This window comes from Clinocottus analis, unplaced genomic scaffold (genome assembly GCF_023055335.1).
Source record: "Clinocottus analis isolate CAN_PGR_092001 unplaced genomic scaffold, fCliAna1.0.p SCAF_21, whole genome shotgun sequence".
NCBI classification, from domain to species: Eukaryota; Metazoa; Chordata; class Actinopteri; order Perciformes; family Cottidae; genus Clinocottus; species Clinocottus analis.
The window spans coordinates 13,353,474-13,368,473 of record NW_027175943.1 but is presented as its reverse complement, the minus strand read 5'-3'; the positions used below and the strand labels follow the sequence as shown (position 1 = coordinate 13,368,473).

The window sequence follows — 15,000 nt, the reverse complement described above, 5'->3', positions numbered from 1 at the left end:
CAGCCCTTCATAATGCTTATGCTTTATTTTTATATTTAATCTGATCTCATCCTGGTTTTGTGCATATTGTTATTCTGCCTTTGTGTTTTCCTAAAGCCGTTTTTCAGTGTAACGGTGCTTTCAGATGAACTTGCCTCGTCTAAGAGAAGAAGTAGAAAAAATAACTCTGTTGCGTTCAAATATAACAAAACATGTGACCTGGTTTGAGTGCAGGAACGTACGCAGGCGGTGACTGCGTTCAGGCCTTGTGCAACGACACCAAAACTGCAAAAAAAAGTGTGATGAATGTCAAAAGAATTAACCGCCGAGGGCGCTCTAGAAAGACGCGGGGGTGAGATGAGGTCAACGGACCGATTTATAATAAGCTGGCGGAAAAGCAAAGCTCCTCACTTCCTTCAGCCGGAGCGCTGACACCCACAGACTGCGCTCCACTCGGGTCACTCGCTGACACGATCTTTCCGCTGACGGCGTCGCTGCTGCCTTCGACCCCTTTACTGCAACCGCCGCCGCGCTGGGTTGGGCCTGAACGCCGGAGATGTTGGAGTTGTGTGTGCTGGTGCTTCCCCTCTGTGGAGCGTGTAAGTCACCGCCGACAAAACAGGTTTCTCCGTGATGAAAATGTGATTTTCTGAGCCCGTCGTTTCTCTGCGTTCCAGACGGCGCTCTGCTCCACGCCGAGCCCGGACGCAACGTGACTTTACCGTGTTTCTACGTCTCCGGGGCCAACAACGTGTGTTGGTACAAGCAGGTTGCCGGGCAGCAACCTCGCATCATCTCCTCCGTCTACAAGCATCTCCCGGAGAGCAACATCTTCCACAACCGGTTCAAAGGCAACAAGCGCCTGTCCGTTCACACCGGACCAGGGTTCTACCACCTCAACATCTCCAACGTCCAGGCCTCGGATGCAGCCATGTACTACTGCGGACACATCAGTATTGCCATCACCGAATTTGACAACGGCACATTTTTGGTCGTGAAAGGTAGATTCAGATTAGGATTTAGCACCCACACGACTCTCTTTCCCATTTCCTAACTCTCTTTCTACACACCTGTGTTCCTCAGAGTCCGGCCGCAGGTCTTTCCTCCAGCAGCCGGCGTCCGGCTCTGTGAAGCCGGGCGGCTCTGTGACCCTGAACTGCACCGTGCAGACTGGAACCAGTGACGCGGAGCACAGCGTGTACTGGTTCAAAGAGGAGGATGCCAGAAACTCACGCTTGGGGATGATGTACATCCACACGCACGGCGGCGGCGGCGGCGGCGGCGGTCAGTGTGCACACAACCTGGATCCTCCCGCACGCCGCTGCGTGCACAGCTTACGGATGAGGAACGCCAGTCAGTCGGATGCTGGGACGTACCACTGCGCCGTGGCGACGTGCGGAGGGATACTGTTTGGGAACGGGACGAGACTGGAGGTCGAAGGTGAGCAAAGTTTTCAGAGAGGAATTGAAGCCACTTCTTTGAGAATCAGCTTCATGGCCATGTACTTTTACACATTCATGGGATTTGACGCCGGATTCTGCGCTTTGTACTTTTTTTACAATGCAAGAGCTGAATATAAAGATAAATATAAAAGAAAGAACAAGAAATAAGACATTAAGGGAACATAAAAACAGTATGACACAGAGGTCCAGAAAGTGCAGATAGTGCAGGTGGAAGTGACTGAAAAAAATTAAAATAAAATAAATTAAAAATAAATAAATAAATAAATAGAATAAATTAAATAAGTAAAATAAATTAAATAAATTAAATAAATTAAATAAATAATAATAATAATAATAATAATAATAATAGAAATATTTTTTTTTTTTAAATAATTCTTTTTTTAAAAATAATTTTTAAAAAAAAGACCTTTTGCCATCGCTCGTCTCCATCGCTGTGTGTCTCCTCAGAGCAACAGGGCGACTCGGTTCCTCTCCTGATGCGATGCTCGGTCGCGGCGCTGCTCGTGTCTGCCGTCTTGAACGTCGTCCTCATGGGCATCCTCTGCAAAATGTCCAGGAGGAAACATCTCCACTCTCAAGGTGCAACGTCTCTCAAGTCTTTCTGTTGTTTTAACGGGGAGACAACGAGGGATTGATTCACACACATTACTAAACCACATTGTCTTACATACTTTACTTGTATTAATGTTTCTGTCAGACTTTTGTCTCGACCTTCATTTGTGGACTTCACAGCACTTGGAAAGTGCATCTAAATATAATTTAATGTAACTTAATATCAGTGTTATACTTTTAAATCAAACACTGGTCTTTGAATGACTTAAGCTGATGAGTATAAAATCTGAAATGTTCTTTATTTCTTATTCTATAGTGCTGGACCCTCACTTGAGCGTCCCAGAAGACACCACTGACAGCCAGGTCAGCTCAACAATGTTCCCAACATGCGCTTACATAGACACATCCCACTTCTCAATACGTTTAGCACCCGTTATTAATATTAATAGCTCTCTTATTTCCCGCAGAATGAGGGATTTGATGCTTTGCACTACGTAGCTCTGGACTTCAAGCCGAGGCCAAGCAAGAGCCGGAGGCCCAGGAGCCCGGAGGAGGAGACCGTCTACACCGGACTGAAGCTGTCAGACCGCAAGTGACTCTTTCTGCACCTCCCACCGATTCCTGTAACTTCACTTCTTATAATAATTGTCTGAATAAAAGATACTAAATTTGAAATTCAGTCCTTTAATATTCAACAAAGAATTAGTTGCTAAGCTGAGCTCTCAGTGTACTTTTCATAGCTGGCATGCGTGCATTATAGTGCACGTTATTGTATGCTACACATCATGCTACACGGCGTGCTACACATCATATATATATATATATATATATATATATATATATATATATATATATATATATATATATATATATATATATATATCATTGATATTTGTATATGATGACCTCCTGCAGCATATGCAAATTCATTTATTTTGTAAAAAATCCTAAATCGTCCTCATGTGTTTACTTTAAATTGGCCTGCTTCAATCCCTGTGTGTGTGTGTGCGTGTGTGCATGTGTGCATGTGTGTGTGTGTGTGTGCGTGTGTGTGTGTGTGTGTGTGACAGGTAGTATCAGAGACAGACGGGTCAAATGAATGTGGGTTAAGCTAAACAGAAACGCCAGGGTTGTTTTTTCAGAGAACATTATCATAACTCTTCTTTTAGAGAAGATTATTATAATTCTTCTTTCAGAGGACATTATCCCCGTAGCTGTCGTCTTGGCGAGTAAACCAAGCGCCCTTTAGGTTCATCACCAGGCCTCGCTTGGCCTCGGTCCGTCGGGTGCACTGAAGCTGTCGGTCGGTAGAGAGCAGCAGTCAACCGACACTCACGTCAGAGCTCCATCGCGATGCTTTCACTGTTTTACTTTTTTTTTTAAGAGCTCAACACATTTCGCTTGACTCGTCACACACGAGTTACACGTTGATGGAAAGGTATGACATCTAAAGCGAACACGTCTCAGAGACACTTGTGAGTGTGTCCTGTTTGTTGCACCCACCGAGGTCGTTGTGGTTGACTGACAGAGAGCCAACATCTCACCTCCGCCCTTCTGTTTTTTTGTTAAAGCACCTCAGCACCGTCGGTAGCACGACAACAACACGCCACGTCACTGAAGTCATTAGAAATGCTCAGTTTTATGTTTGTCAAAATATTCATTCATTTTTAAAATTGTAGAATTTCAGCTGTAGTCAATGAGGTCAGCTTTTAATCATCTTAAATACGTAATATGATCATTTATTATATGCATGCATCATCAAAAGAGCTTCTCCTTGTAGAGTCCTTGTACTCAAACAAGTTGAGAACAATGTAATAAAGCTGTAACAAAGCTGTAACAAAGCTGTAACAAAGCTGTAATAAATCTCTAATAAAGTTGTAATAAATCTGTAATAAAGCTGTAACAAAGCTGTAATAAAGCTGTAATAAAGCTGTAACAAAGCCGTAATAATGCTGTAAAAAAGCTGTAATAAAACTGTAACAAAGCTGTAATAAAGCTGTAACAAAGCTGTAATAAAGCTGTAATAAATCTCTAATAAAGCTGTAACAAAGCTGTAATAAAGCTGTAACAAAGCCGTAATAAAGTTGTAATAAAGCTGTAATAAAGCTTTGGTGGTTTGTTCCTCTCAAACTCTCATAAAGCCAGTGATGTATTTATAAGTCCTGCAGTCGACTGGCTACTGAACAAAGAAAAGAAAAGAAACCTCTCAGCTCTGAGTTCCTACTCTGGTCAACCTCGCTCGCATCGGGTTCAAACCTGTGGTTTTGTCGCCCCCCGTCCTGACAGGATGTCTTTGTTGTCTTGTTTGTGATGTTTGTCGCTTCACAGTAACGCCTCAGCTCTTTCACTTCTCCATCTCGTGCATACATGAACTTGCAGGTGAATTGACAGGTTAAAAGCCACAAATAGACGACATAAAGTCACACTTTACATGAGCAAACACAAATGATGAAACAGATTGATAAACTACTTTAAGCTGTGAGGTGGAGGCAGGCGCTGGAGGCTGGAGGTGACTGACAGATCAGTCACTTATCATATGAATGTGTGGTAAACTGGTTTCAGACGTCTATCCAGTATGAATTCTTCACATACCGGTGCCGCAGTGACTGTTGTCACTCTCCAGAAGGAAGCATCATTTATATTTACAGCACCAGCTCAGAGCTCGGCGGGACGAGTTAGTTAAGTGTCAGAGGGTAACAACTTCAGCCATGGTTTCACATTTATAAAATTACACCAATCAGTGGCGGGCCGTCAGGGCCAGCAAGGCCTTCTCTGCTTTTTTATAATATAAAGTTATATATATTTAATAACAATTGTTTCACACAAATACACAACATGCATTATAAATATTTTTACAAGGTGACACCTGCTCACTGGTTTTGGTTCTGTCCGACTCTCTCAAAAACCTAGAAGCTAGAACCTCAGGACTTAATGATGGCCGCTTTCCCGCATAGGTTTATGTGTGTCTAGTGAGTGAAATGATGATTATGCTACTGTTTTTTACATTTGCAGTCGTATTAAATCATGAACTAGCCACAGCACTGTTGTTACTGCTGCACCTGGGGGTGCTGGTGCTGCTGCACCTGGGGGTGCTTGTACTGCTGCACCTGGGGGTGCTGGTGCTGCTGCACCTGGGGGTGCTGGTGCTTCTACCTGCGGCCTCTCTAGCTGTGCTACAATGTCACGTCTGTGCAGGGTCAGTGTGGAGGTTTTGTTGATAGATTTGAACAACATGTATTGTTGTTGACCTGACGGGTTGTGCTCTCCCATTGCTGTGCTGCCCGGTGCATTTCCTCCAGTGAAGTGGCGACCGGCTCGAGGACGGCTTGGAGTCCGGCGTCAAATTCCACGTATGTGAAAATGTACACGGCCATTAACGTTGATTCTGATTGGAGGTGATTTTAATATTCACTTGGATGTTGGTAATGACAGCCTTAGTGTTGCATTCATCTCATTGTTGGATTCGACTGGCTTCTGTCAGAGAGTACAGGAACCGACTCACTGTTTTAATCACACCCTCGACCTTGTTCTTGCGTTTGGTATTGACACCCACGAACCCGCTGGTCCAGATGAACTGGTTTTCAATGAACAGGTTCATGTTGCCGTCGGGGCGGTCTGTCAGCACCCGTGTTGACTAACTAGGAAACACACATCTCGGGTTGACACAGAGGCCTCGCACACAAGTAGATTAACCAGTTCATCTCCAATCCACTCTGTCGTGGCCAATTGTGCCGTAAATAAAAAGAATAATAAATATGAACCAAAAAAATAAACCTGACCTGTCGTCGTTGCTGTTGTTGTCGCTGTCTGTCTGTCTGTCTGTCTGACTGGCTGATGACTGACTGACTGACTGGCCTACCCAGGTGCATCACGGTCCTATACCGGTCTACTCCTTTATATAATTGGGTGCCCATAGCAATTAACCAATTAACAAACTAAAAGACTAAATAAACGAGCATGGAAAAAACTATCCTAACACATCAACTAAATCTAATCTAAATAAACAAACGACTATAATTAAACAATATTACTTGTAAATAAAATAAACTTATAATATGAGTAAATAGCTCCTACACACTCTTTAAAACACCTTTAAGTTGCTTCATAGTCCATCAGATTTATAGATATATAAAACAAAACCACCTTTCAGGAATAAAATACAAACAAATCAACTTAACTGGAATTGGAATCATGGTTTATTTGAGGAATGCACATAAAAAACTCATTTCATTTCTTCAGATCCTCGAGCTACTGAGAATTACTCTTTCTCTTGACCGGGGTATTGGCTACTGCCGTCACCGTCGCCGTATTCACCACCGTCGTATCCAAGACCTTCGGGGTATCCACCATCTCCGGGGTATCCACCATCGCCGGGGTATCCACCATCTCCGGGGTATCCACCATCGCCGGGGTATCCACCATCTCCGGGGTATCCACCATCTCCGGGGTATCCACCATCTCCGGGGTATCCACCACCACCACCGCGGTATCCACGACCGCCGGGGTATCCACGACCGCCGGGGTATCCACGACCGCCGGGGTATCCACGACCGCCGGGGTATCCACGACCGCCGGGGTATCCACGACCGCCGGGGTATCCACGATCGCCGGGGTGTCTACCATCTCCGCCGCCTCCGCCCATCTTAGTCGCCGCCACGACCACAACAATGGTACTGCCTTTCAGCTCCACATCGTTCAGGTTCTTCATCGCCACTTTGGCGTCCTGAAATTGTTTGAATTTCACGGAGCCGAAGCCACAAGATTTGCCCGTTTCCTTATCTCTGACGACAGAACATTGGTCAATGGTCCCATAGATTTCGAAGAGCCGTCTCAGATCGTCCTCTTCGACATCGTAGCTCAGTTGCCCGACGTACAGCTCACTCTCGTCCGACATGGTGAAGCGTGACTTAACGATCAGGAGTCCAAACGAGTCTGAGTGCGCGGCGGGGTCGGCGGTATGCTCGTTCCAAAGAGCTGCGTCTCACCTGGAATGCAGACGAGAGGCGGTGACAAAAAACTGCAGTTGAGTCGAAGGCCCAATCCCAACGCCTCCCCAAAGCCCTCAAACCCTGAACCCTCAGGGACTCACTGATGTCACCGAGCCTGTTGGTCGACTTTGTTCATGACCGACCAGGAAGCAGAAGCAGAGTCTTACTCCCCTCTTTGCATGTTTTGTAACCTCTTAACCTCTCACTTATCGTAGGAATGTGCGGTTTACCAGTTTCAACCGGCCATGAATATTTCACATACCGGTGCCGTGTTGAGCAACATGTAATTTTCACAGCACTCGCTCAAAGTTCGGCGGGCCGAGTTACTTAAGTGTCAGGGGGGACAACTTCAGCCATGGTTTTTAACTTCTCTTCGACGCAACAGCGTGTTATTTTAATTCTCGCTAAACGTTTCTATCTTTCAGTGTAAAAAGAGACACACGTTGAAGTTGTAAATTGTATAATGCAATTAAAAGCAATTTGTTTGTTGTGTTTAACAGTGCAAGAAGCACAAAGGAATATATATCGGCCCTTAACTGACCTGATTTACTTCTTAATGCTAGAAGCTCAGTGGAAAAGAACGAGGTGGTGCTCTGACCTATTTTCAACACTTGTGACGAACAAATGGATAAAAGAAACCCTCAAACACAACATGTGTCGTATCCTGTTGACACGGGGCAGCAGAGCGGCGTCCACACGCTGCAAACCCACGAGCGAGATGCTCCATCGCTGGTGTTTGAAGAGATAACTGTTGAGATGAGTGAGATAAGAGGAATGTAATCGCTCCATAGAACTCGTCTCCGGCCATCAAAACTGACATAACTCCATAATGTGATCTCTTAAAAAAGTATCTCACGTCCTGCACTGGTATAGGAGTTTGAAATAACACGTGCACGTTTGAATGTGGGACAAAAATGGGAAAAATCTGGTAATTTGGGTAAAAAATACATTTGTATTTCCAAATACAGCAGCCAAAAGCTCAACATGCAAGGTTTTTAATGTGCAGGGCTGCTTCCTCTCATTGTTTTGCACATGGTCTGACGCACATTCTCATCTTATACTGTCACTTTGCACGACTCAGGAAGTCGCTTGGGGCTGAAGTGAGAGAGCGTCGGTCAGTCGGGACTCGTCTCTGAAGGTGTCAACATCCGTAAAGCCTTCACCGCGGTTTTCTTATAGCACGAGCAGACCACAAGCATCAAACAGCTTGTTTGAGTCACACGCAGCAGCCTGCCTCTGCCTGGTGAAGTCCACAGCAGAAGCAGCTTCATTTTCACCGTGGTGGATTATATTTCTGAGAATTGCATTTCAACTTTCACCAGACTGAAACCAGCAGCGCTCTGGGCAGCGGCAACATGTGTGTCTGTATCACATGGTATGCTCTCGGAAACGATTACAAAAAGTTTGCATGTGATTTCTTCAATATTCTACATTACTAATTCACTTTCACACGTTCTGTCTCACGTTACAGATCACCTCCCTCAGCATGTGACGGGTGCATATCATGAACGTGGTGGATTCACAACAAAAGAGTTGTGAATTATTTGTGCGAGTAGATCATGCATAAAGTCAATGCACAGACGCAAATGGAAGCGAAAAAGGCACCGCGAACGAGGCCTGATAGCGGCCGTCATTCAGACGCTGCTGTGGGACTACGGATAGTATTATGATGGAGTTTGATGTTCACACATATGTGACTTCCACAACAAGTATAAAGCCAAACTAGTGGTTATTTCGGAAATGTGGCGGAAATGGTAACTTTTTTCACAGAGTAAAGCCACAGAGAAGCCGCGCCACTTTCCGTCGCAAAAAAAAAGCAAAAAGGCAAAAAAAATAAGCAAATTTACCACATAAAGTCGAGCGTGTAAAAAAAAGCCAAAAAACGCTGAGAAAAAGTGCAACTCCTTCGGTGTGAACGCAGCAGAACAGTCGGCGGGTAAGTGCGTGAGACTGAAGGAGATGATGAAGAGGGTGAGGAAGAGAAGGAACAGAAAGGCAAAAAGGAAGCTGTGACAGTACGGTAGCAATGTTAACTCTTCACTGTCCACATCTATTGGTGGTGTTTTGTTAGCTAAAGCCGTAGATTGTGAAATATTTCCCATCTCAAAACCACATAGAAAAAGAAACCGCTAATGCTAGCTAGCGCCGCTCTTTTCTTAACGTGCAGGAACCTGCGACTTATCGAAATAACATAAATGAAAATCAGCGTCTGGTGGTTGAGTTTGGTGATCTGGATGTCGCCATCTTTGAATGCGATCATCGCCGTCAAGCTTTTTGCAACCAGTGAACAGAAGTCCCCATGTTTGGACCGCAAAGGAGAGATGTAGAAACGCAGTGTCCGGCTCTGGCCCCCTGATGGCCGTTAGAAAGAAAGCAAGTTGAAGACACTTCCGCATTGGCTTCACCAGGTTGCCGCCTAGGGGAAGGAAACGTTAGTGCACTTCCTCTACGGGCGCTTGTGGAAGATCACCAGAAGATCCGGGTCCTTCTGAACTGGGTAGTCAAGCCTTTTGGGCTTCATGTGCCATTGAGCAACTTCCCTAGTAATGAACAAGACCCCGCCTCCAGCGCTCCCACTCTCTTTATTCATCCGTGGATGCAACCACTGCTAATGCTAAGCTAACTACACAGCTAGCTGCCACTTTCTGAGTGCAATACAAGTTCCTGACTAGAAACACCGAAAGAGGACGGAAAAAAAACACAAAAAAAACAAGAACTCGTCAGTTTTCATATGTGGTTTCCTCTAAACTGCAGACCTCCGATGAAGTGTACACGAGGTGTTAAAGACGAGCATTGGAACAAAGTGCATCACTGGCATGACGGGTGCTACAAGGATATCGCAGTAAAGTAACTAAACAATTGACCAAACAAACACTTGCATAAGTAATCCTATCTGTAATCATATAAGCATGTCAAAATTGATCAATTTGAAGAACAAATAATCCCCTCTCAGCACTGTGCATTGTGTGCTTAACACCTCCATCCTAAAAGAAAAGGTCCTTTTAATGGCACACAAATATGTTGTCACAACTTCTGTCCTCCAGCAATGACCGAAGAGACTCCGTCAACCTAAATTACACCTTCGGTCACCTAGACAGACTCATCTTTAGCAAAAGGGGCAAACAGCAGGACTCTAAAGAAAACAAGTCAGCTTAGCCAATCACAATCAGCCTTCGACTCCTTTTAAGGGTTGGCCGCGTTCGTTAAAACACAGGAGACACACTGCAGAGCTTCAGGGACGATGCTGCTTTGCGTTTTTCTTGTGCTCCTCAGTCAAATCTGTGAGTATTTTAAACTCTTTATGCATGGCTATAATGTGAGTAGAGAGACAGATGAGGTTATAAAGACAGCGATACTATAACCTTAAACATTTCTCCTCTGCAGGTCCGGTGTCAGCTGTTAAAACAGTATTAATAACTCAGGACAGTGGGATCGTCACAGCTTACGTTGGGCAGAGTGTGACTTTAAAGTGCTTTTGTCAGAATGTTTCTGTCACTTTTCTCTCTTGGTACCAGCAAAAAATGCGAGACAAACCTGCTATTATATCAACTGGGATGCAAGGAGGAGAGATATCCATCTCCCCTGTGTTTAAAGAGAGGTTTCAAATCTCTCAAGAAGCCGGCACCAACCACCTGGTGATCAAAAAGCTCGGCATGTCGGATTCAGCCACGTACTACTGCGGGGCTTTAGAGTTCCACACCATTGAATTCGGAGAGGGAGCGTTCCTCCACGTCAGAGCGTCGCCGTCCAACAGCAGCGCCGTCGTCCAACGGCCGGCGTTGGCGCGCCTTCGGTCGGGAGACTCTTTGAATTTGAGTTGCACGGCGCACGCCGGAGCGTGTGCGGCGGCGCGGAACCTCTACTGGTTCAGACGCGGCGCCGCTCGGCCCGCGATCGTGAGCGTGGCCGAGTGCGAATATCTCCCCAACGACGAGCGACACGAGAAAGAGTGCACTTCAAACCTCACGTTGACGTCCGTGAGCTCCCTGGATGCAGGGATGTACTACTGCGCTGTGGCCTCCTGCGGGGAAGTCGAGTTTGGCAAAGGAACCAGAGTGCAGATTGCAGGTAAGTGATGAAGCCGATTGTTTGCTCCGTCCAGTAGCCATTAAATAATCACTTTTATCGTACATGAAAAGGAGATGACGTGTCTTTGTTGCCTCTCAGGAGGTTCTTTCTTCATGGTGTATTGTCTGAGCGCGGCGTTGGCGGGCGCCATCGCCGTGCTGCTCGTCTTGGCTTTCGTCGTGTACGAGTTGAGAAAAAAGTCTCGCAAAGGTGAGACTTTCACAATAAAAGCATTCAACTTTTTTCTTTCTGCATCGATCCCGGCTTGATGTTTTATGTCTTGGGTTTTCCAGAAGCCGTCTCTCATCTGGCGTTTTCTGCAGCTGCTGACGTCACGGTGGGTGAAACTACTGCATGTATACCCATGCATATGATTTCTTTCTGGTCCTACATGTCTAACATATAGTTTTTGATTTCATCTTCGGCAGAATCAAGAAGCAGAGATGTATTACGCTGCGCTGAGTCTGAACAGAGCAAGTGAACGTCAGCACACCGAGGACGCCGGGGAGAGCGCTTGTGTTTACTCCAGAGTAAAGAGTAGAAAAGAGTAGTTAGACTCTGTCTTTACGACCAGTTATCTATCTGTCCTGTCAATCAAACAACCCTTTATGTGACCACATGTACACTTTAAATGTTCAAATAAAATAAAAGTTTTAAAATGCATACTGTGCCACGGTCACATGGTTCTTCTTCCGTACATAAAGTGTAATACTGGATGAAAAAAAAATCCCCTTCGGTCTATTAATATCTTCTTTTGGCAGATGCGTATGTCGCACCTTTTGCTCTCTCACCGTTCGTCGCTCGCCCCTGCGGTGAAGGCGGATGGAGCTGCAGAAGAAGTTTCCATTGGTGGAAACTCGAGTCCTACAGCAGAGCGTGAACACAGGAAGACCGGGCCGCGGCCTGCAGGCCACACAGCCTCACATCTCACAGAGCTTTGTGAAGCACGCATCACGCCTTAGATGCTGAGCGGAAGAAAGACTGAACATGTGTACATATAACTCCAACAGTCCAGAGGTCTCGCCACATGTGAAGAAGCTGACATCTTCTCAGAGCCCATGTGAGCTTCTTCTGGTTGGTAAAGTGCACCAAGTCACAGTGAGCAGAAGACACACAGGCATCATCCATTGGTATTATAAAAAAAAGCTAAAGAAACACATTTTTATAAACAGAAACTATCATTGAAATCCTTTTCCGGTCACCTAGTTACACTACATGTTGTAATTTCATCAATACCGGCGCAAAGAAATGTCAAAACACAAGATTATTATAAATATACTACTACCAAGAGATCAGAGCTCGCAGAGTGCCGACCATGTGACCATTTAGTCATCTTAGATTGACCAATCAAACACAGTTAGCTAACATACAGAGATGACCCCTGTGTGTTGAAATGTTCCTATGAATGTTACTGGCATCAAAAAGCTTTTGAAGAGAAACCACAGCAGGCGTCTAGACGACTCTCAATGGGTACGATGCGTGCTTCACAGTCAGGTCGTGGAGCTTCAGCATCTTTTAACTGCAGCAGCTCACTCAATGCAAGACAAGCACCTGGCGATGCCCAGGCCGGATGACGAAGACCTTCTTTGCCTTTGTTCATTTTGAATTGATGTGGTACGGAAGAGAGAGCAGGAAGTAACTTCATGAGAACCATGAGGCGCGGTGCATTTCAAAGAAAGCTTTTCTTCTATTTTCTCATGAATCTGGATCCTCGGCTCCTCATGCGGAGCTTCTGTTCATTTAAAACACCACAACAGGACGTCTGAGTCTCAACAACAGCAACAACAACAACACAATTTTAGACATAACTAGACCAGACGGATGTAAGTGATGCTCATACTTTTTTATTTAGGGGGCGTAGCTTATCTCTGTAAAAAAAACAGCTATCATTTCCGCTATCAACCATGGAAGAAATAACCACTCGTTCTGCTTTATACTTGATGTGGAAGTCCACAAAACGTGTGAACCTCATCCTCCATGGTGTCTGGGTTCATGACATTATCTGTAGTCCCACAACAGCGTCTGAACGAAGCCGCTGTCAGCGCTCCTTCAGGTGGACGAGCAGCAGTTTGATTCAACAACGGCGGTGATGACGGCAACGCTGATTGGCTGACGCAACTGGTCCGTGCATTGACTTTGCATGTAATCTGGTCCATTCGCAGTGATGCCAGGACGCAGACAACATCCAACATCCAACCAGACGGAGGACGCCACCTGAGTGAACGTGTGAATTACTCCTCTGTATCATGTAAAGACCTCACAAAGCGACGTTTAACACCTTCCTTCAACAATCAAGGTGTCATGTTTCCACGCTTTACTTCTCTGACTCGTCAACAACACAACACGTCCTTTACAAGATGAACTCACAAACTGATGTGTAGCAACCGTCACCGGCTGGTTGGCAGTAATGTGCGGGTTGCACAGCAGACACACAGACGTGAGGATCTTTTTTTAGCCTCGGTGTGGTCGGCAGTCGAAGTCGATCTGTCGGTACGGTGGGTGTCGTACTTCTGGAGGACCCTCGGCTCTCTTTGTCTCTGTGGCTTCAGACAGGAAGTGTGCTGTGTGTCTGTGCACAGCGCGACCATAGCGCCCAGAGTCGTTCCATTACACTTAGATATTAGTGTGTAAAGGTTTACAGATGCTAGGTAACAAATTTAAATACTTTTTTTTAAAAGATTAAAATTGCTGATGCAATACGAACATGTCAATGTCAAATATTTCACTATATATTTAAATTTACTGGCTAGTAGAGGTATTATATTAACAAGTTACTGCTCTAAAATAACAATACAAGACCTTACAGTCGATAAGTCAGGATGTGAGTCTGCTCCTGTAGAGTTACAGTGTTTTACTGTACAATGTGTTGTACTATGTCGTAGTTAAAGCCCGTGAGAGGTAATAATGGAGAAGTATTAAGAAATATTACAGCGAAATCTTAAGAAATCCTGGAAGACTTTAGTGTGCAGGTTGCAGCAACGCTCCATCGTCTCCTTTCTGTCAATCTTTGACCAAAATGTTGAGCCACACAATGTGTACAGACACGATGTGTACACAATGTGTACAGACACGATGTGTACACAATGTGTACAGACACGATGTGTACACAATGTGTACAGACACGAGGAACAGCTGATGCATGGCATGTTAAAGACTGTAAAGACACAACATAGTGAAGACACAATATAGTAAAGACACAACACTGAATCATCATACATCCTGGTGCTTTTTTTAAAGTTCCCTCATGAGTTATTGTCAATAAAACCTTACAGAACATTAAATAAATAACTAATAAATCTCACAGTAAAAACGTGCCGTTGCTCAAACTCCTGGCGGCATGTTCTTCATCAAAGTGGAGGAACCAGCTGAGTGGAACGTCTCTGAAGAACGTAGACCTCTTGAAGCACTGAACGAGTGTCAGAAGCACGATTACGAGTCGCTTCTTGTCGGCCAATCAAACGGCGTCTTCTCTCTGCAGAGCGGAGGAACGATGAGATTCATTCATTCAACCTGCAACCTGCCAACACGATGACATCGCGCAGGGTTGCTCTGTACCTGTGTCTGTTCCTGGGAACAGCAGGTTAGTTCTCTGTCGTGAATGTATTTGCATGCTATATTTAATGTGAATACAATTGTTGCATGCAGACCTCGTGATGAATTGATTCAAATTGAATGTTTTCAGCTCAGATGACCGACGTGGACTCGTCCATAAATGTGCATCAAGACAGCGGTTTTTATTCTGCAGATGTTGGCGACAGCTTGACGTTGCGATGTGCCTTCAAAGGTATCGCAATGATCTACTACTGGTACAAGCAAAGTCTGGGAGGGAAACCGACGCTGATGTCCTCGTTGTATAGACATGAAAGAAATGGCACCTTCTACCACCAATTTAAGAACAATCCTCGCTTCTCACTGGACACCGGAGACGCCAGAAACGACTTGACGATCTC

The 15,000-nt window shown here is 45.1% G+C and overlaps 3 protein-coding genes across 3 annotated transcripts in view; 2 read left to right on the top strand and 1 right to left on the bottom strand.

Moving 5' to 3' along the window:
* Positions 1–6,252: 6,252 nt before the first annotated feature.
* LOC137792611 (uncharacterized) lies at positions 6,253–6,888 on the bottom strand. The gene has a single exon (XM_068588351.1). It carries the CDS (start codon positions 6,886–6,888, stop codon positions 6,253–6,255), a length of 636 nt encoding a protein of 211 aa, XP_068444452.1.
* Positions 6,889–10,438: 3,550 nt separating this feature from the next.
* LOC137792385 (uncharacterized) lies at positions 10,439–11,659 on the top strand. The gene is made up of 4 exons (XM_068588048.1): positions 10,439–11,050; positions 11,150–11,260; positions 11,344–11,387; positions 11,479–11,659. The coding sequence occupies exons 1-4, from the start codon at positions 10,504–10,506 to the stop codon at positions 11,599–11,601; spliced, it is 825 nt and encodes a 274-aa protein (XP_068444149.1). The 5' UTR covers positions 10,439–10,503; the 3' UTR covers positions 11,602–11,659.
* A 2,919-nt stretch (positions 11,660–14,578) lies between these two features.
* Positions 14,579–15,000, top strand: part of LOC137792610 (immunoglobulin kappa light chain-like) — a 2,365-nt gene continuing 1,943 nt past the window's right edge. The window contains exons 1-2 of the mRNA XM_068588350.1: positions 14,579–14,630; positions 14,733–15,000. The exon at positions 14,733–15,000 is cut by the window's right edge and continues 437 nt beyond it. Of these exons, the coding sequence (XP_068444451.1) occupies positions 14,579–14,630; positions 14,733–15,000 (320 nt within the window). The remainder of the gene's footprint in view (positions 14,631–14,732) is intronic.